This window comes from Centropristis striata, chromosome 20, assembly GCF_030273125.1.
Source record: "Centropristis striata isolate RG_2023a ecotype Rhode Island chromosome 20, C.striata_1.0, whole genome shotgun sequence".
NCBI classification, from domain to species: domain Eukaryota; kingdom Metazoa; phylum Chordata; class Actinopteri; order Perciformes; family Serranidae; genus Centropristis; species Centropristis striata.
In genome coordinates this window covers 4,531,423-4,552,724 of record NC_081536.1, presented here as the reverse complement: position 1 = coordinate 4,552,724, position 21,302 = coordinate 4,531,423, and the positions used below count along the sequence as shown (strand labels likewise).

General features: G+C 37.6%; 1 protein-coding gene across 1 annotated transcript in view; it reads left to right on the top strand.

Annotated features, from left to right (window-relative positions):
• ret (ret proto-oncogene receptor tyrosine kinase) overlaps nt 1–21,302 on the top strand; it is a 31,255-nt gene that overhangs the window by 5,133 nt on the left and 4,820 nt on the right. Inside the window, exons 2-16 of the mRNA XM_059359869.1 lie at nt 7,406–7,651; nt 7,901–8,191; nt 10,349–10,587; nt 11,825–12,020; nt 12,103–12,302; nt 12,849–13,131; nt 14,590–14,721; nt 16,062–16,172; nt 16,265–16,378; nt 16,529–16,773; nt 18,230–18,377; nt 18,497–18,604; nt 18,692–18,906; nt 19,830–19,952; nt 20,041–20,111. Coding sequence (XP_059215852.1) covers nt 7,406–7,651; nt 7,901–8,191; nt 10,349–10,587; nt 11,825–12,020; nt 12,103–12,302; nt 12,849–13,131; nt 14,590–14,721; nt 16,062–16,172; nt 16,265–16,378; nt 16,529–16,773; nt 18,230–18,377; nt 18,497–18,604; nt 18,692–18,906; nt 19,830–19,952; nt 20,041–20,111 — 2,722 coding nt within the window. The remainder of the gene's footprint in view (nt 1–7,405; nt 7,652–7,900; nt 8,192–10,348; nt 10,588–11,824; nt 12,021–12,102; nt 12,303–12,848; nt 13,132–14,589; nt 14,722–16,061; nt 16,173–16,264; nt 16,379–16,528; nt 16,774–18,229; nt 18,378–18,496; nt 18,605–18,691; nt 18,907–19,829; nt 19,953–20,040; nt 20,112–21,302) is intronic.

Below are 21,302 nucleotides of genomic sequence, written 5' to 3'. Positions count from 1 at the left end.
CGGGGCAGACTCTTGATTCACAAGTTGCTAAGACGATGCACTGTGTGTTACTTTGACTCTTTCACGGTGTGTTTTTATCTTATCAGAGGTAAATGTAACATTTTTGTTTGTCAAAAAATGCCTTGTTCAGCTTTCGTTTGCACGAAGAGACACTCCAAAGAGTCAGATGTTTATTGTGAATTACAGATGCACCTTGCTAACCAAGCTAGCCAGCGAGCACTAGCTAATAACATCCTCCTCCCCAGGTCTACCCTCTCATCCAAATACATATCTGGTTCCAAAATACCAATACTTTTTAATGGCTAGACTTCAAAAAGGTAGCCCACAAACAAATTGGGGACATCATGGTGTCTATCCCTACTTCTTTTAAACCGTCTTTCGACTGTCAACAACAATTGAGTTGATTGCCATTACATTTTGTACCACGCCATTATTAGATCAACCCTCTGACTTGTCCAATACTTTGGTTTGTGTCCAAATACCTGCAAAACTAAAGTCACTCCCATGACAAAGTACTTTGTGTTTAGTGCTAATTAGCAAATGTTAGCATGCTAGCCTGCTAATTTACGATGGTGGGCATAGCAAATGTTAAGTCTGCTCAACATCACAGTGTCAGCACTGTCATTTTAAGTCAAAGTCAAAAGTCAGCTCTATTGTCAATTCTTTACATGTGGCAGACATACAAAGGACTCGAAATTAAGTTTTTAACAATTTTAACAAGATTTCTAACACTAAAGTAAACAGTAAAAGTGCACAGGCACAACAAATACAGACAAACCTATCCTAACACTAAAGTAGACAATAAATGAAGTGCACAGACAAAGACATTTACTGATACTAAAATAAACAATTAAGCATGTTAGCATAGTGTTACAGACATTAGTGTTTTGCATTAGGACAGCCCCTCAGAGCAGCTAGCATGGCTGTCGCTTTCATGCAAAGTAATCGATGTTTATCCTGGCAAATTAAAAAAAGAATATGAAAATAAGAAATTTAAAAAGTGAACTTGGGTCAGAAAGCCCTTGAATCAGTCATCCATTAAGCTGAAACCTTTGTGAAATCTTTACTATGAAAAGGATTTTATTGTATTTTACTGCAGGCAGCTATCGTCTCTTCCTACTACTGTGTGGATGTCGGTAAATCTGATGGCTTTTTACCACCGCTGTGATTAGGATAGAGATGTTTTATCGTAGCAGCCTAATGATTACTGCGTCAAACTCGGTCCATGATGTACCACGTGTTCAATTTTTGATGCCACTGTTGCTCCCACAGGAATTCTTAAACTGAATTTGTAGTTGCAGCTAACCCCTGAGGAGATGTACTATTAGATTTCTTGATGACTGATGAACATGGTTCATTGGATCCCAGCTCTTGTATTCCTAGAGGGCTAATTGGATTACACTATGGTGTAATTGATTATTATGTTACGGTATGCATCGCGGTAAACTGAGTAATCTACCTGGAGCCTGACTACCCCCTCCGAACTGTGATCAGATATCATATTACTCTGATGAAAAGTTTGATGAGTGTGTCATCATAACAGGAAATGACTCTCTTTCCTTATTACTCCTCATTGTTTTTGAGATTGAAAGCATCACAATCAGGACAGGACTATATTAAATCTAGGTTCTGGATATGACGAAGCAATCACGCATACTGGCTCGCAGGAAACCAAGGGGGAGAGATTTCCAAACATTATGATCAATAATAGCTTTCATAAGTGGAATTATAGCTCAATGTGCAGCTTTTTAGTTAATTGAATCCTTGAAGAGAACCATTCCCATAACTGTTACGTCTTTGCAAGCAAAGTAATCATGATGAGGTTTCACAGCGATTATGATATTTATTGTATTAATATCACCGTGATATAACTGGGTAGATGATCCTTAATGCTGCTGGCTGCAGCTACCTTGTTAAAGAGGATTTCAAAATGTAGAAACTGTGGCTGTGAAATGAAACTCGTGCAGCAGATGTAATAATTCTGTGGCCATGCAGCTAAACACGTGGGTCCCTATTATGTGCAGCGGAGATGATTGCACACATGCAGCCATCAGCCTTTCTCCCCGCTTGTCTCATCAGTGGAAAACAATCAGCATCACTGTTGATTAGTACGGTTATTGATCGGTCTGCTGCCAGATACACGGCCTTTCCAATGGGTCGTTACCAGGGACAGATGCAGCGCACGTTGACCTTGGGGAAAGAAAGGGCACTGACTGGACTGAGCTCTCACCACAGTCTACAAATAAGATTTGTGAGGGAATGAATCACGCAGCAGCCGGGTCACTTTTTTCCTGATCTTCCATGCTGTTGACAAGGATGCTCGGTGAGGACGTCTGGGTGGGAGACCCTCGTTTTGTTTCATTGAGACTTAGAGGGACGTTCGCAGAGGCCGCCTGTGGGTTTCGTCTAGCACATGAGCTCATAGCTGGTAAATCTATCAGCCGAAGCACGCATTGAGCTAATTGAGTTCCTGTCTTTGTCTGGGACGACGGAGAGGGCGTCCCACCCTATCAGCTCTGACCAGTCCTAGACACGCCGTGGTCTGTGGCTCACTGAGCACATGGTTTCAGATTTTGTGATGAGCTCGTGTCCTTTTTGTCCTTCCGCAGTTAAAATATGAGACAAAACTGACACGGGCTGTAATTAACTCTAAAAACTGCCATACGTGTGCAGACGGCTGAGAGGTTTTTTTTCCATTGTTGTTGTTTTATTCACCAAACAAGAGACGTACGAGTTCAATTTCACTATCCACTCAGCAGTACATGATATCTATTGTAAACATGGATTGCTACAAGAGTCCTCCTGTTCAAACACTGGCTTTGTTTGCAAAATTAGTTACTCCGGCTTTTGAAGAAATGACACCGTATATGGCGGCTAAGCATCTGTTTTATAGGTGTTTGAGGGCTGTAAAAGGTCTGCTTGTGGTGGTGATGTTTACACACTTTGAGTTATGGGAGGTCAATGCGGTCCCAAAAACAGCTTATTGTCCATGCATGTGTCATAATATGAAAATCATATTTGTCAGTGTTCCTAAGGCAGAGATTTGAAATAAAAGCTGCTGTTTGGTCGAAGATAGGTAATAGGAATAAATAATCAATTATCGAATAATGGTTGTTAAGAATTTGGTCGATCAAGTGGAATTTTGAATCAATCTGTGTATTTTTATTTTATTTTAATTGTATCTATGACTGCATATCAGTATCAATAAGCCAATGAGCTGAGAATTAAGTTGGATAAAGCTACAGTTTGCAAACTGAAAGTTGCGATAACAATTATAAAACACAGAAAAAAAAGAGTATTAATTGGAGAAAACTAGCTTCCTGTATCAAACCTTGCTAGCATGAATTACTGTTTAATGGTTTAATTTTATCTAAACTTATTTAAACACAATAACACATTTAAATATGCAAAATTACTGTAAAAAACTAACCTTATGCCTCTTCGGGGGCTAAAACATAAAACATTGAACTCCTTGACCTTATCTTTACAGTATCGTCTCTTTTCGTCCTTTCAAAATAAAAGCATCCATTATCGAAAAAAGGCTTTTTCATAGTACTGTATAAATATATTTTATTTTGCCCATGTATGCATGTTGTTATACATACTGGAGTATGCGATTAATTGATTAATTGATCGTTAACGTTATAGATGCTCCAGTTGGCAGGTTTCTTCCAAACGCCCATCCCTAATAGGTAATCTGTTAATTTTCCCTTCCAAAATCAAAAATATCCCATATGGATCAGGCTCTTATTATCCATGCATGGTCATAAGACGTGAAATGTCGTTACTATCTGAATTTCCGTCATTCTCGTGCATCATTTAGGAAAAGCTAGTGAGTCATGCTTTTTGGAAAATCTTCATCATGGCTTCACAGACCTAAGGAGAGGTCTGCTCGATCCATCCAATTAATTAGTTTTGATATAAACTGCTTGCTTTCTGTTGGCTTCGGTCCTGGAAAGAAATTGAATTTTGAATGATATAAACTATTTGTGTTGCGTGGGGTCCAGCCACGGTGGCTCCCAGCCAAAGCCAGCATTCATAAATGTGTTCGGCTCCCGCTGGTTAACACGTTGGACTCTCTGGTTTTATTTGCAGAGCTGCTGTCATCTGCTCTGTTTGATTCATGCTGGTGTCATGTGTAAGATAATTGTGGATTAGATTAATCTTATTTATTTATCTGATAAAGGGCTGAAGAGAAAGAAGGAGGGTTTTTTTTTAGCTTGTCGAAGATCAAATTTAATCCAGGATCTTTAGCATCTTTGCAGATTAATACAGCCATTAGTCTAATAATGTATGATGATGATGATTAAGCTGCAGTTCTCCACTCTTTGGGCCTGTGTCAGTAAGATAATAGCTCCCTCTAATGGCCATTTTAGGTACACAGATGGAGACAAACATGAGTTTCCAGGCAGGAAAAGTACAATACTTCCTATATTTTCTCACACAAAACCATCATTCTCTGTATTATTTTGCTCCTTAAACTCTTATTACTCTATTAAAAGTTCTTTCTAACGTTTAACAGGTGTTATTTAATGTTGAACTACTATAATAAGACAATTGATCCATTTTTTTCTTCCTTCTAATCTCCTGTAACACGGTGCTATTTAATTACATTAGAAAAAGTACAATGTTTCAGGCACAGAGGGATCAAACAACCTCATCGTGCGTCATCGTTTTTACTCGAGAGGAAACTTTAGATTATCCTTTCGTGCTCCTTTGGGCTGGTTAGAAGTCTACGGCTTGATCATTTTTAAATGACATCCTGTGTTATGCAACTCAGGAAACAAACACAGACAATTCAATCAGGTCATCTTATTGTGGGTAAATACCACATCCTTTGCTTGCTAGGATGATTTTTTTTTTATTTATCTGAAAGTGGGACGTCCCTCAGAAATAGGGTTGGATTTAAATTTTAGGTATTGGCCAAAACACCCAGCAAAACTCAGAAATAATAGTTAAAGGATGATGATGAATGAGTTGTTCCAGTGACTGCTTTTATGACAGAATGTAATTCTTCTTATTTTATTTTGTTGTCTTATTTCATGCTTCTATCTTGTCTTTCTGAGAATATTTTTAAAATAGGGCATTAAGTTTTCTCCCTGTCTTGAATGAACTTTTTGAAACATGCAAAAAAAATTAAAAAAATTAAAGAAAATTGGAGCAATAATAATACTAATAGCAATAATCTTTATTTATAGATCACTTTTCAAAACACATGTTAGCAAGTTCTTTACAAAGACAAGTTAAAAACAGGCTTAAAACAACAGATACATGTCATGTTAGAAAATGACATCATTCTGTGCAAGATATATTCATACAAACAAATCCATTAGAAAAAATGCGTAGCAAGCAGTTGGATCCTTTTTTGACAGCAGCACAATAAGAAAACCATTTTGGGTGGCCTCTATCCGATCCATACACCTAATGGGCTGTCATGATGCCATTTTTTATGGCAAATGAATTATACTCAAAATATGAGTGAAGGGTGGTGGAGAGAGTCTCTAACAATGACTGTGCAAAAGCGTGCAAAAAGAACAATTATAGTTAATGGATAGTGAAAAGGCAGCCAGATGAACTGAAAGGGAAAGAACAGAAAGAAACAGAGTTTATTTAAGAGGCACTGGATTACTTACAGGCTATTATAACATATATTATTGACATTATATGAACATTTCATTTTTTTGAATATCACACTCATCATTAATACTTATACTTTACTGTGTATATCTCTGCATATATTCAAATATATTTATTCATCAATAGTTATACCACTACATGCAACAACTTATTTAACCTATTTAACATGCTGAAATATATTTTCTCCAATGTGTAATATCTGTAAAATGCAAAGTACTTTCAGGAAAACACACAAACACAAAACACAAAAAATATATATTGATAATAAATGCCAAATAGCAGAAATGTATGTATAGAAAGTGTATAGAATGTATGTATATGTCTTATTTTTTATATTATTATTCTGTCTTCTATATCTACAGTCATGAAAAAAATATTAAAAATAAATAATAAATAAATAAATAAATACATTGTTTTCTTCAATTTCTTGTTCATTTTAATGCCTGGTACAACTAAAGGTACATTTCTTTGAACAAATATAATGATAACAACAACAATAGCTCATCAGAGTTAAATTTAAAGGCTGACATCTAGCCATTTTCCATGGTTTTATTGATAATAACCAAAATAATTATCAAGAAAAGTGGAATGGAAAATGGCTAGATATCAGCTCCTAAATTGTCTCTCTTCCATGACTGTATGTGTCTTTTTCTTGAGCTGCTGTGACAACTTAATTGCCCCACTGCGGGATAAATAAAGTCATATCTTATCTTATCTTATCTTATATTGTATATAACACCCCTAATACCTACAAAAAAATGATTTGCGAGATAGAGCAAAAAGCCTTCAAGACACTTTTTAAAGCATGAACAGGAACGGTTCTAATTTAGTTTGTGATAAATTTAGCAAAATGGAAAATCATCCCTAAAATCTGAGTCATGAAACTGACTCCCACCCTCCCAGCAGGATTAACAAACAAGTGGCCTGCTGTTTGTTTTTGTCTCAGGAACACTTTTAATAAAAACCGGGCTGCAGCCGAGAGTGTATCTCCATCCTTCAGGAAGGACGGCCACATTTTATCCATCAGCTCGGCCTCCTGTCATCCAACCCCCGCAAAATTAAATCAATGTCTGAAACCAGAGCCGAGGCCTCAACTGCACCAACAGAAATAGAAAATCTAGTTTTGCTGTCTGCTAATGACATTAGTGCGTTCCCTAAATGGTCGCCTACCGTCGTCAAAGAGGAACACAACAGGGATATAATTACAGGAGGAACACTCACATCTCCACTTTCCTGTAAAACACGCAGCCTGCTGTAGCTCTTTATGGATTTCCCCCAATACACACATGCACACATACACACCCCCTTCTGGCAGGTAATGATTCATTTCTCCTCCATATCATGTTATCCCTCGTAATTAAACTTCTCAAGGTGAACACAAGGAGAATCGGAAACCACATGTTATTGACCGTATGTGAAATTCATTAAAAGAGCTGCATAAGTGTCATTTGAGCCCTCCTTTCAATTTCCGCTAACGGGAGACATGAAAGATGAATCACAGGAGGGGAGAAAAACTGAACCTGTCACATATGTGTTAATTTCCATTCAGTGGCCAGACAGCATTGTCAGTGTGTATTGTTCCCACAGGTAAATATCCAGAAAGAGATGTCTGATAACTGCTCTGTAATAAGAGGTCTCAGCAGCACTCTGAGGCCGTATTTTCAGTTATCACAATGTTTTCCTTGAAGAGGAATATAACCAGATTCTCATGAGATTCACTTGGCTGCCTGCTTTTTTTTAAACATCTGCTTATGTCTTCTTTCTGCAGGAGCAACAGGGCTGTACTTCCCTCAGAATGAGTACATTGAGACTGTGTATGTGGGCCAGCTGGCAGGGACGCCCATCTTGCAAGTCCACGCCATGCTGGACAGCGACTCTGAGCGGCCACATTTCTACTTGTGCTGGACGAGCACACTGAGACGTCCAAACTACGTCTCCTGGTTCAACCTGGACGTCAACACTGGAATACTGTCCTTGAACAAAACCCTGGAAGAGAACGACTTCGCCTCGCTATGTGAGTTGATGCGAGCATTTTATTGGTAATGTATGGCTTCTTTTCAGTGCCAGGTACACATGAGAGTAAATTAGCTTCCTGACGTTTATGCTCTTTGCATACTAATAATGCTTTGGCTCCATGTTCAGGTCTCTGCCCCTCAGGATGGTAATGTAATTGCTTACTGGGTAAAAAAAAAAGAGCTCGGCCATCAAAAAGAGCACTGTCTGAGATTAAAACGCTACTATTTTTTTTTCGTTTTGTCTTCAGATCAACCCTCATGGTCTGTGAAGAAGTTGTTCGTGCATGTCATGGTTTTACCTAACTTCACCAAGAAGAACCTGTGCACCAGAAACTACCCTCGGATCACCCTGGACTTTGTCAACGCCACGATGCCCCAGTGTGCTCAGACAGATATGAAGGAGCTCTGCTTCCCTCACAGAGACACCTCCAATCCCCACATCACAGAGAACAGGTTCCCCGGGGCCCTACGGCAACTCAGGCGTCTCACCAGACTCAACGTCTGCCCAAACTACACCATCTCTTACAATGTGGAATCAGGTTATTCAGTTCAATTCAATTCAACTTTATTTATAGAGCGCATTTCATGCACAAGGCAGACTCAATGTGCTTCACAATGCATACACATAATTACAGTTAAAAAAAACAACAACAAAAAACAGAAAAAACTAACAAAAATCAATTACAAATGAATTGAAGAGTGCAGGTAGACAAGCTATTCCATATTCACCACATACACACTTACTTACTCACTCATGTGCACCCACTCCCACAACCACACATGCACACAGTTCAACCAAATGCTGTAGAGAAAAGATAGGTTTTTAATCTGTTTTTAAAAATGGCTACTGATGTGGCAAGTTAGACACCTTAAAGAGAGACACTGTAATATGAAATAATACAACAACAAAAACAACAAAAGTTGAATTTATAAGCAAACACCATTGCTGCTACTGTTAGAGGGATATTTTTGATTTATTGAAGAGCTACTTATCCACAGTTAGTGTATTAGCAGGGAAACAATGTACTGCTGTGGACAGGAGCAGCAGCAAAACTTATTTTAAAAATGAGTTTACATGTACATTTCCTGCTTTATCTTGTTGTAGGATAGCTCTGTTTAAGTTTGCATGGGGGAACTAAAGTCGGTACAGGTGCATCTCAATAAATTAGAATATCATAGAAAAGTTTATTTATGTCAGTAATTAAATTCAAAAAGTGGAAATAACATATTACATAGATCCATTACACACAGAATGAAACATCTCATGTCTCTCATTTCTTCTAATTATAATGATGATGGCTTACATTTAATGAAGACCTAAAATTCAGTGTCTCAAAAAAAAAATTAAACTCCAATGTTCTGCGAATGCAAAAAATTGTCAAAGGAGTATATTGTTAGTATCTCAGCTAAATGCTATCATTGCATTACTCTACCTTATAGCCACAAGTAGTGACAACTGCATAAGTTACCAGTCTTTAAATCAAACATAAACCATCTCTGACTCAGTATATTTGCTGACTATACCTCGTACACAGTGGTGGAAGAAGTATTTAGATTCTTTACTTAAGTAAAGTACTAATACTACACTGACTCCACTACAAGTAAAAGTCCTGCATTCAAAACTAACTCAAGTAAAAGTACAAAAGTATCAGCATCAAAATGTACTTAAAGTATTAAAAGTAAAAGTACTCTTTATGCTGAATTGACCCACTCAGCTTGTTTTATATATTCTAAATATATTATTAGATTGTTATTGTTGATGCATTTATGTAAGCAGCGCTTTACTGTTGTCAATGTAGGGCTTATTTTAACTATTTAATATACTTTATGTGGTTTAATTAAAAAAACATGCCTAATCACTTTAAATTGATCATGTTTTCATGTTAAATCTCGACCTGAAAAGTAACCAAAGCTGTAAAAAGTAAAATATTTGCCCTTGAAGTGAAGTAGAAGTATAAAGCTACAAATGTAGAAATACTCAAGTAAAGTAGAAGTACCTCAAATTGTACTTAAGTACAGCAGTTGAGTAAATGTACTTAGTTACATTCCGCCTCTGCTCATACCAAGGTTATTATAGTTAACAAAAACTAACGAAATAACGAAAACTAGAATTGAAAAAACATTTTCGTTAACTGAAATGAAAATAAAAACTAGAGTTTTTAAAAAAATCGATAACTACCGGTAACTGAAACTGTATTGCGTGGTTACAAAACTAACTAAAACTAACTAAAATTAAAGTGAAAATGTCCTTAGATTTTGTCAACTTTTTTCATTCATAATTCAGTGTTTCTATTTGAACATGCAACACATGGTAAATATGTTTACTGAGACTGGGAACTAGAACCAAAATTCAAAACACCCTGAACTGTAAGAGTTAATAACCTTATTGGGGCTGAGATGATAAACCAAAGGAAATAAAGGCAAAATTTATTATGATCTATTTGAATCTCGCACCCAACACATAGCCCATTACAAAAAAACTAAAACTAATAAAAACTAAACTAAAACTAAGCATTTTCAAAAACTAATAACTAAACCAAAACTAGAAAACTCACTCTAAAAACAAATTAAAACTAACTGAATTTGAAAACAAAAATTCACAACGAAATTAAAACTAAAACTAATGAAAAATCCAAAACTATTATAACCTTAGCTCATACACACCTGACTCTAGTTTTTCTTCCTGTTGCCTACAGATACTCCGGCGCCATTCGCTGTAAATGAGAACACCACGGAGCTGGTGGTGACGGCTCCGTTGGACCGCGAGGAGAGCGAATGCTACAGACTCCTGCTGGTCTGCACAGTCCGGACAGAAACACTCATCACCAAGGTGGAAACTTCTCTGGATGTTTTTGTGAACGACGAGGACGATAACGCACCGTACGTGAATGGAACAGACACGGCGGATATTATCATCGGCTTCAATCGGACAAAGGTAAGGAGAGATGCTTCTTTGAGGTTCATTACTAACTGTAAGATGTCCACTCACCATTGTGAATTATACTCTCGGGCAGTAGTTCTCAACCTTTTTGAGTCGCAACCCCCAATTTAACACGCATGTTGTCCATGACCCCCGCTCACTGAACAGAATCTCACACGGACAGTTCAGATCACCCAAAAAAGAAACAAAATGACCAAAAAAAGGAAACAAAATGACCAAAAAAGACACAAATTGACCACAAAATGATCAAAAAAGACACAAAATGACAAAAAAAAAAACACAAAATGACCAGAAAATAAACAAAATTACCAAAAAAGACACAAAATGACCAAAAAACAAACACAAAATGACCAAAAAAAGTCATTAAGTGACCAAAAACACATTAACACATGAACACTTTAACACAGTGGAGACAGAGCTGACTTCCAAAAGGATTTGGCGACCCCCAGAAATCATCTTGCGACCCCAATTGGGGTCCCGACCCCAAGGTTGAGAATAGCTGCTCTCGGGTAGGATGGCCTGCTCTGGCCACTCGAAGGGCTAGCCATTGGTATACTTTCATTTATAAGGCAATATTGGGACTGCTGCCTTCGTACATTTGCAGCTTAATTACTGTGAGAAAGAAGAGTTGGGTAAAAGGGCATTTGTTTTTTTATTTTTTATTACTTTATTGCAGGTTATGAAATTACAAATGTTAACAGCTTCATCACATATTCAATTCATCCTGCCACATTTATGCATTTTTTACAAGAGGCAATGCCAAAAGAATAAATAAATAAGTAAATAAGATATTCATTTTTAATTGTTTGCTTATTCAATGAATTGTTTCACTAAGGAAAAGAAAGAGAAGAAGAAAAAGAAGTTTACTCTGCACCTTATGCATGGAATATGCGCCAGAAAGAATGGAAATTAACTGAATTTGTTTCTTTGAGCACTTTTAAATCCAAACTAAGAGTTATTGAGGCCAATTCCATAACATGCACTTGTTTCTCATGACGTGTTTAAGGTCTGTATGTTATATAAATATGTAACTGTATTCTGTGTTTGCTGCCTCTTGGCCAGGGCTGCTTTGAAAAAGAGGTTCTTAATTTCAATGGGATATTCCCTGGTTAAATAAAAAATAAAAAATAAAAAATAAATAAAAAAAGACAGAGCTGATCAGTTTTGACTGTTTTACAGATTCACTGTTGAATTTTATCTTTAAAAAAATGTCTCACTTTTTTCCCCCCAGGGTGGCTCTTTTGGCGCTTTGTTTGTCTTTGATAGGGATTTAACCTCCACCTACCCCATAGACCAGACTCACAATAAGTATGTGGGGACCTTGCTCAATACTGACCGATGGATCAAGGAAACATTTGACATAAAAGGCACCTTTAGTGAAAAGAAGGCAGCTATTGGAGGAATACGAGAGACCGTTTACGACTACCGTAAGTAGCAGTGGAAGCAGGCGCTAATACAATCAGTTTTAATGAACCCTGCAGTTTTTAATTCACGTTTCCTTGATTTTAGAGCTTGTGCTGAAGAGAAACCTGATTGTGACTGAGAACGCCACCCTGCAGCTGGACTACCTGGTCAATGACACCACCTACCCCGGTCTGGAGGGAACAGTGCTGCTGCACTTCAACGTCACCATCTTACCCGTCCAGATCCGCTTCGCTAACATCACACACATGTTCTCGCTGACACGCAGAGCTTCTGCTTATGCACAGGTATGTCATGTCATGTCGCCTATGTCGATCATATAGAGGCATCAGTACTAAAGTGTTGACTCACTCTGAAACATACTGAGAGACTGCCACCTGCTGGTGCAGGAAAAAACAAACAAAAACAAACAGAAGTTCATTAATCAGTAGGGTGAATTCTACGGAAGAGGATTAGGGCCAGAAAAAAAAAATCATTATTAAGTTAGAGAAAAAAGTTGAAATACAAAGTCGAGAATAATGTTGAAATACAATGTTGAGAAAATACGTTTATAATATTTAATATACACTACACATTATAATAGGGTAATATGTACCTGTAGACATATGTGTGAGAAAAACACGAAATCATCTTAAATGACCAAACATGTCACTGAAAAACAGTTTTGTGTCGACTACAACAAAATGTGGAGCCAAATGCAAATTAATTGATAACAAAAGTGCAATCACAGGGCAGGATAAACTGTCCATCATGATGTTTTCATTATGCCAAGCTTCTTCTTAAATTAACTACCGTTTTTAAACTTTTTAATCTCTTGTCCCATCTCCTCTCAGGTTGGCAGAGTGTGTGTGGAAAACTGCCAACAGTTTGATGGCTTCAGGGTCTCGTACCGGCTCGAGGTGCCAGATAAGAACGTGTCAGCTGAGGTGCAGTCCTGCTACACCGCGGTAGGCATCACCCAGGGCCCGGACGAGATGTGGGGACTGCTCTACGTCAACGACTCGGAGGTGCTGCGCAGGCCCGAGTGCCAGGACCTGCAGTACCTGGTTGTAGCCCTGGAGGAGCACACAACGCTGGAGGCCAGCACACAGATCCACATCATACTAGACGGAGAAGGTGAGACTGTAGCAAACTTTCCTAATCTGTAGGAGGGCTGGCCCCTCTCTACCTTTAAAAACCTCCTGAAGACCCAGCTCTTCAGAGAGCATCTTCTTCCTAGCACCACACGATAATTCTACTCCTCAAAGAATTGTCACTAGCACTTATTGATGCACTAATTATTATTGCACTATACCTTGATTTGTTGTTTTCTCTTCCTGTAAGTCGCTTTGGATAAAAGCGTCTGCTAAATGACTAAATGTAAATGTAAATGTAATGGCTTGGCTGTATATTGGTATTACGAGTTATAGCGATATATTTTAAAAGGGATATATAGTTGAGATAATACCGCCATACCGATATGTAATATCTTTTGATGTTGCCTTAACTTATGACCACTACTTGTTTGCTAATATTTGAGGAAGAAATGACACATTTTTTACAATTAAAAGTTGAATTCAGAAGTAAACACCATTGCTGCTACTGTTAGAGGGATACTTTTGATTTATTGAAGAGCTGCTTATCCACAGTAACTGTATTAGCTACAGGAGCAGCAGCAAAACTTATTTTGGCCATCCAAAAAAAAATTGTTTACATGTACATTTCCTGCTTTATCTTGTTGTAGGATAGCTCTGTTTAAGTTTGCATGTCAGTAACTCGGTTCAAAAAATGGAAATAACACATTATATAGATCCATTACACACCGAATGAAACAATCCATGTCTTACTTTATTTAATTTCTTCTAATTATAATTATAAGATTACGGCTTACATTTAATGATGACCTAAAATTCAGTGTCTCAAAAAAAAATGTAATATTGCAAAAGACCAATTTTAAAAAGTATGTTTAATATGGAAATGTTGGCCTTTGAAAAGTATGTCCATCTATATGACTCAATACTTGGTTGGGGCTATTTGACATGAACGACTGGAAATTTACTTTTCTATGATATTCTAATTATTGAGATGCACCTGTAGTTCCTAAGAAAAAAAAACAACGGTTCTGTAATTTGGAGGTTTTTCAGATTTCGGATTGCAAATGAAAAGCATCTGAATCTGATGAAATTGCTTCAAAAGGTGGACAGTTTTCAATTTGATTAAGTCTTTGAATAAAACAGGTTGATGATGATTTCTTGTGGCGTTGAGTTAAAACTAAACACTTTGCATATTTTGTTTAAAATGCAGATATATATCGTAGATCGCCATTCTGCCTAAAAATGAGCTTTTATCCATATCGCCTAGCCCTAATCTGTAGTGAAGTGCACACAGGATGTTTTTAGAGGCTAAAGTTAGTTCACTTTTCTCTGGATACAGTGATCACTTTCTGCTATTCAGGACACAGTTTGTGTCTCATTTCCTAACTAATTCAACACCACCACAAGGCACACATGTGCATACACTCTTCAACAGTTTTCCCTTCTCCCACATGTCCTGTAAAGATTTGCTGATGTGTGTTTTGGCACTTGTTCTATGTAGCAAAGAAGGCCAGTCAGGAGAGCCAGCAGTTTCTGCCCTGTGCTGAAAACAAACAGCGAGGAGACTGTGAGTCTGTCCGAGGCCTGGGGGCGACGACGGGAAGATGCCAGTGGAGGCAAGGCAGCGAGAAAGGTACATTGCATCTAATGAATGCTTATTATAAACACATAAGCCTTTTCATCATCATCATTCATTGTCATAACCTCACTGAATCATGTTCATATTAATTATGAGAATGCAGAGTCATTTAATTAGAACCAAATGAGATGGTTTCCACTGAGAACATATTTCCTGAACGGTGGTAATGGAACAAATTAAAGCACCAGATCCAACATGTGTATCCTTCCCACTAACATCCTTTTTGCGACGAGAAGTAACAAGAGTCATGGAAAATGTGGTCGGAACTGTGATAAATACAAGCACGGACGATATGATATGATCATGGATGGATTACTGAACGGGCCGACCAGAACAGGTCCTGGCCTTCGCCTGCAAAAAGAGTCTCAAAATGACCACAAAGAGACACAAAAACAGGCCAAAACAGCTGCAAAGAGACCAAAAAGACACTCTTAGCAACCATAAATAGGGGAAAAACTGAGAAAGAGACACAAAATGACTATTAAGACGCACAAATCAGCTACAATGAGACACAAAATGACAACTAACAGACACAAAATGACTAAAAATAGACACAAAACAACAACAAAGAGACACAAAATGACTATAAAGAGACACAAAACAACAACAAAGAGACACAAAATGACTATAAAGAGACACAAAACAACAACAAAGAGACACAAAATGACTATAAAGAGACACAAAACAACAACAAAGAGACACTAAATGACTATAAAGAGACACAAAACAACAACAAAGAGACACTAAATGACTATAAAGAGACACAAAACAACAACAAAGAGACACAAAATGACTATAAAGAGACACAAAACAACAACAAAGAGACACTAAATGACTATAAAGAGACACAAAACAACAACAAAGAGACACAAAATGACTATAAAGAGAACAAAACAACAAAAAAGAGACACACAAAATGACTATAAAGAGACACAAAGCAGCTACAATGAGACTCAACATGGCTACAATGGGACACAAAATGACTGTAAAGAGACAAAGAAACAACAAACAGACACAAAACAACTACAAAGAGACAGAAAAGATATACAAAATGAATAAAAAAAATGGGCAAAAAAAACACAGACTACTACAGAAAAAGACCAAACACAAAACCACAAAGACAAGCATAACAAAAAGGCTAAACACCTTTTATACCACTGTTGAGTCTACTGTACAGTCTGTCTTGTTTCGTTGTTAAAGCTGCTACCTTTTTTCTTCTCAGGACTTAAACTCAAGACAATCTAAAGACAAGCTGTGCAAACTTCAGCATGTGCTAGTCATCTGGTAATGTTTTTCCACTTAAGTTTATCTCTCCTTTTGTGTTTACGTTCCAGGAATATCTGAATATTACTCGACCTGCTCCCCAGACCTGAGGACTTGCCCGGATAGTTTTTGTGACGCCGTTGAAAGCAAAGATATGTCAATATGTCCACAAGACTGTACAAGTAAGAAACACATGCACACATTTTAAAGATGTAAAACACATTCAGTGTCACATATAAATCAGTAAATAAGACTTGTTTATTTGTCTCTGAAGGGGAAAGTGTTACCGGAGGTCATGAGCGAGGCCTAAGGAACGGGATCCAGGCCGGCTACGGGACCTGCTACTGCCTCTATGGGAGATGCTTCTGTGAGAAAGAAGATATTGAGGGTGAGGTGTCATAAATCATACCAAACTGACGATAAAAGAGTGAAATACGGCTTCCAAGAGGTCCTAATTCATGTCATCTCAAGAATGAAGCACAGATGGATTGCTGCTTCCTTTTAAAAAACGACTGTATTGTGCAACTCTCTCCTCCAGAGCCGTTATGTGACGACATGTGTAAGACCATCATTGCCACGGCTCTGCTGCTCTCCTTCATCGTCTCCATCCTGCTGTCCTCATACTTCATCCACCGCTACCACAAGAACTCCCCGAAACCCCCGATCGCCTCTGCTGAGATGACTTTCCGCCGGCCAGCTCAGGCTTACCCAATCAGCTTCCCCGCTAACAACTTACGCCGCGGCTCGCAGGAATCCATCGAGACAGACACCTTTAAAATACCCGTAAGCTGCTTCTTTTACACTTGAAACCAGTTTTTTTTATCTGTACAATGTACAGGTGGGACCAAGTCATTGTTTTGCAAGTCACAAGTAAGTCACAAGTCCCAAGTCCAAAGTCCCTAGATTGAGTTTCGAGTCCTTACGGGTCCTTTTAACCCTTTATCAGGCGAAATATTTCGAGAAAAAAGTTGCAAATTTACTGGATTAAAGTGGCAAATCTACAAGAAAAAAAATTGCAGATTTAAGAGATTTACAATGGCAAACCTACAAGAAAAAAAAGTTGCAGATTTAAGAGATTTAAAGTGGCAAATCTGCGTGGGAAAAAGTCGCAGATTTACGAGATTTTAAGTGGCAAATCTCCAAGAAAAAAGTTGCAGATTTAAGAGATTTAAAGTGGCAAATCTGCGTGCAAAAAAGTCACAGATTTACGAGAAAGAAGTGGGGAAAAAAAACTTTTTTCTCGCAGATTCACCACTTTAAATCTCATAAATCTGCAACTTTTTTCGCACAAATTTGCCACTTTAAATCTCTTAAATCTGCAACTTTTTTCTTGTAGATTTGCCACTTTAATCAAGTAAATTTTTTCTCGACCCCATTTTGATATCCACTGAAGTTACCAAAAATAGTTCTTCGTCTGATAAAGGGTTAACAACAGAGTGATAATATTTACACGTATCGTGTATGGTTTTAAAATCTGTATTTATTTATCAAAACTTATTTTGCAAGAACAGAGCATATTGCACTTTAACTAGTTCCACAGCAGCTTCTATCCTGTCTTGCCTCATCTTATATTGTCTATGTGTGTTTTTTTCTCAGTAATTTAGCAATGCTGCTAGCAAAGTTACTTAGCCGAGAAGCTAGCGTTAGCATTCATTCAAAACTTACCGTTCTTTGTGCAACTTCAAATGTCGGAAGAAGTTTGAAGTTGTTGCGTCTCCGTCTGTAATCTTCGACCCGCATATTTTTTGTTGACCACTTCGTAGTTTTTATAGCCAAAATAAACTATCTTTAGTATCATTTTTGCCAACTGGCACCATTTTTTGACAGTTCTTCTTCATTGGTTGACCTGCAGTTTAATTGGATGGATGCTGTCAGATCAAAATAATGTGGATCGAATTTGATGTTGTGCCAACAGCACACGTCAGAAACACACAGACACACACACACACATCTTCACAAAGAGAGATAGCACGGTCCTTAGTAACAGACTTTTTAATCTTTGGTTTTTGGGGAAAGTAGCAAGTCTTTTCAAGTCAAAAGGCCCAAGTCCAAATGAAGTCACAAGTTATTAGTCCAAGTCGAGTTGCAAGTCTCTTTACATTTTGTCAAGTCGAGTCAAAAGTCATCAAATTCATGAGTCTGACACGAGTCCAAGTCATGTGGCCCGAGTCCACACCTCTGCTGTACAGTATGTTGGAATGGTTAAGAAGTGAAAAAATATTCATGTGTTTTTCAACAGGAGGATCCAAAGTGGGAGTTTCCTCGTAAAAATCTCGTACTTGGCAAGACTTTAGGAGAAGGAGAGTTTGGGAAAGTCGTCAAGGCAACAGCATTCAGGCTGAAAGGAAAAGCTGGTTACACCACTGTGGCTGTGAAAATGCTTAAAGGTAAGACAAGCCAGCTAGAGACCAGACGAGCTGCAGAATTAATGGTGACACATGAGAAGTGAAGTCTAAAAAAGATGAATGGTTTCATCATTACAATACCTTCTTTCCCTCCGTGATAGAAAACGCCTCCCATAGCGAGCTGCGTGACCTGCTGTCAGAATTCACTTTACTGAAGCAAGTCAACCACCCGCACGTCATCAAGATGTACGGAGCGTGCAGCCAGGACGGTAAGCCTGCAGGCCTCCTCCTGCTGCCATGTCTCAGGGCATGTGTGTGTTGAACATGCACTCTAAGTGATGCATTTCTCTCAATAGGTCCATTGTATCTGATCGTGGAGTATGCCAAGTATGGGTCGCTCCGCAACTTCCTGCGAGAGAGTCGGAAAGTTGGCCCAAGCTACATGGGCAGGGACGCCAACCGAAACTCCAGCTACCTGGAGAACCCAGATGACAGAGCGCTCACCATGGGAGACCTGATCTCCTTCGCATGGCAGATCTCCAGAGGCATGCAGTACCTGGCAGAAATGAAGGTAGACACAAAAACACTACAAAGAGGTCAAAACAGCTGCAAAGAGACAACAAAGAGACTCTCAGCAATAAAAAATAGGGGGAAAACAAGGACAAAGAGACACAAAATGATTACAAACACAAAAAAACAACAACAGAGAGACACAAAATGACTATAAAGACACACAAATCAGCTACAGTGAGACACAAAATGAGTAAAAACAGACACAAAATGACTACAAGTAGACTCAAAGTGACTACAAACAGAAACAAACTGGTACAAAATTACTACAAAGAGACACCAAACAACTAAAAAGAGTGGAAATAAAGGTATATGACGAGTTGGAGAAGAATTGCAAATGTAGTTGGAACATTTCAGTTCAGTTCAGCTTTTTTATTTCAAACATGTGCAAGTAACACAACAAAGTCAACTCAAAAACAAACAAATCCAATGAGAATAATCAAAACAAAAAATAGCAATAGTCAAAACAAAAGCTATAATGTGAACGCAACATGTTCAAAAAGGAGTAGGATGAAGCATATGCTGATTTAAACCTAAACCCCTTCTCCACTACTCAATTAACACATTTTTTTTTCCTAAACATACATATTTACATAATACATATATAATACATAATACATATTTGTGTGTCAATTTAAGTCTAATGAAGTTCCAATGAAACTTCTGAAAGAATATGAAGATTCAGCTAAAGTTCCAGCATTTACAGGTAGAGTATCAGCTAAAGACTAAAAGCTGAACGGCATTAAAACATTAGCTGAGGGGTAAAAAGATAAATTTAGTTGATGTGTTTTGGCCAAAGTAGTTTACATTTCAGCTGAAATGGAAGAGCTGAAGCCTCTTCAAGTGTGTGAACGAAGCAGTTGAAGTGTCATTTGGTTATGTAAGCTCTGAGCGGCACTTTAATTCAGCATTTTGCTCCAACAGCTTGTTCACAGGGACCTCGCAGCACGAAATGTCCTTGTGGCTGAAGGACGAAAGATGAAGATCTCAGACTTCGGCCTCTCCAGAGACGTGTACGAAGAGGACTCGTACGTTAAGAGGAGCAAGGTAAAGATTAGTGCTTATCTGGTCTGTCTACAAAAAAGTTTTACATTTAAAGTAATACAAATTAACGAGGTCTCTCTCTGTTTCCCAGGGCCGTATACCTGTTAAATGGATGGCAATAGAGTCGTTGTTTGATCACATTTACACAACACAAAGTGACGTGTGAGTACAATCATCAAAGGAAACAGTTAGTCATAGGATTATAGGGTTAAAACTCCAAATAAAATAACCCTCCTGTTATGTTTAATTATCCAAAAGTGTCAGAAACCAAAAAATCCCTATAAACATTGTTTATATTTCATTAATAACTCCATTACTAACCATTTCAATCAATATTTGGTGCAATTATGTTCTTTACCTCTTACAGATCATGGTTCAATAAGGATAATTCACTCGTTTTTCATAAAAATTTCATGTTAAAACTTTTTTTAAATGTACATTGGAAAGATCTACATATAAAATACAATGGTTTTACATGTCGTTGAGTTTTTGAAAATTTTATTTTCACATTTAAAATTTTTTCTTCTTATGGAATCAGATTGACTCGAACAGTATCTATGTAATATAAACATGCAAATATGTGAAATGAACCATTTTCATTTTATATGTTGATTACACTCATTAAGCCAAGCAGAAGAAGTTTCATCCCGAAAAAAATACTTTTAACTATTTTTTTTATTTATTTTTAAACTTTGAAATGGGTCAATTTGACCCGCAACATAACAGGAGGGTTAAAATATAAAACAATATTAATATATAATATTTTGTCCTCTAAGGCAGCTATTCTCAACCTTGGGGTCCCAACCCCAATTGGGGTCGCGAGATGATTTCTGGGGGTCGCCAAATCATTTTGGAAGTCAGCTCTGTCTCCACTGTGTTAAAGTGTTTTAGTCTTTTTGGTCATTTAATGTCTTTTTTTTGGGTCATTTTGTGTCTTTTTTGGTCATTTTGTGTCTTTTTTTTGTCATTTTGTGTCTTTTTTGGTCTTTTTTTGTCATTTTGTGTCTTTTCTGGTCATTTTGTGTCTTTTTTTGGTCATTTTGTGTCTTTTTTGGTCATTTTGTGTCTTTTCTGGTCACTTTGTGTCTTTTTTTATCATTTTGTGGTCAATTTGAGTCTTTTTTGGCCATTTCTTTTCCTTTTTTTGGTCATTTTGTGTCTTGTTTTAGTCATTTTGTGTCTTTTTTTTTTGGTCATTTTGTTTCTTTTTTGGGTGATCTGAACTGTACGCATGAAATTCTGTTCAGTGAGCGGGGGTCGCGGACAACATGCATATTAAATTGGGGGTCACGACTCAAAAAGGTTGAGAACTACTGTTCTAAGGGAACCAGTGGGAGTTTATTTAATCTGACA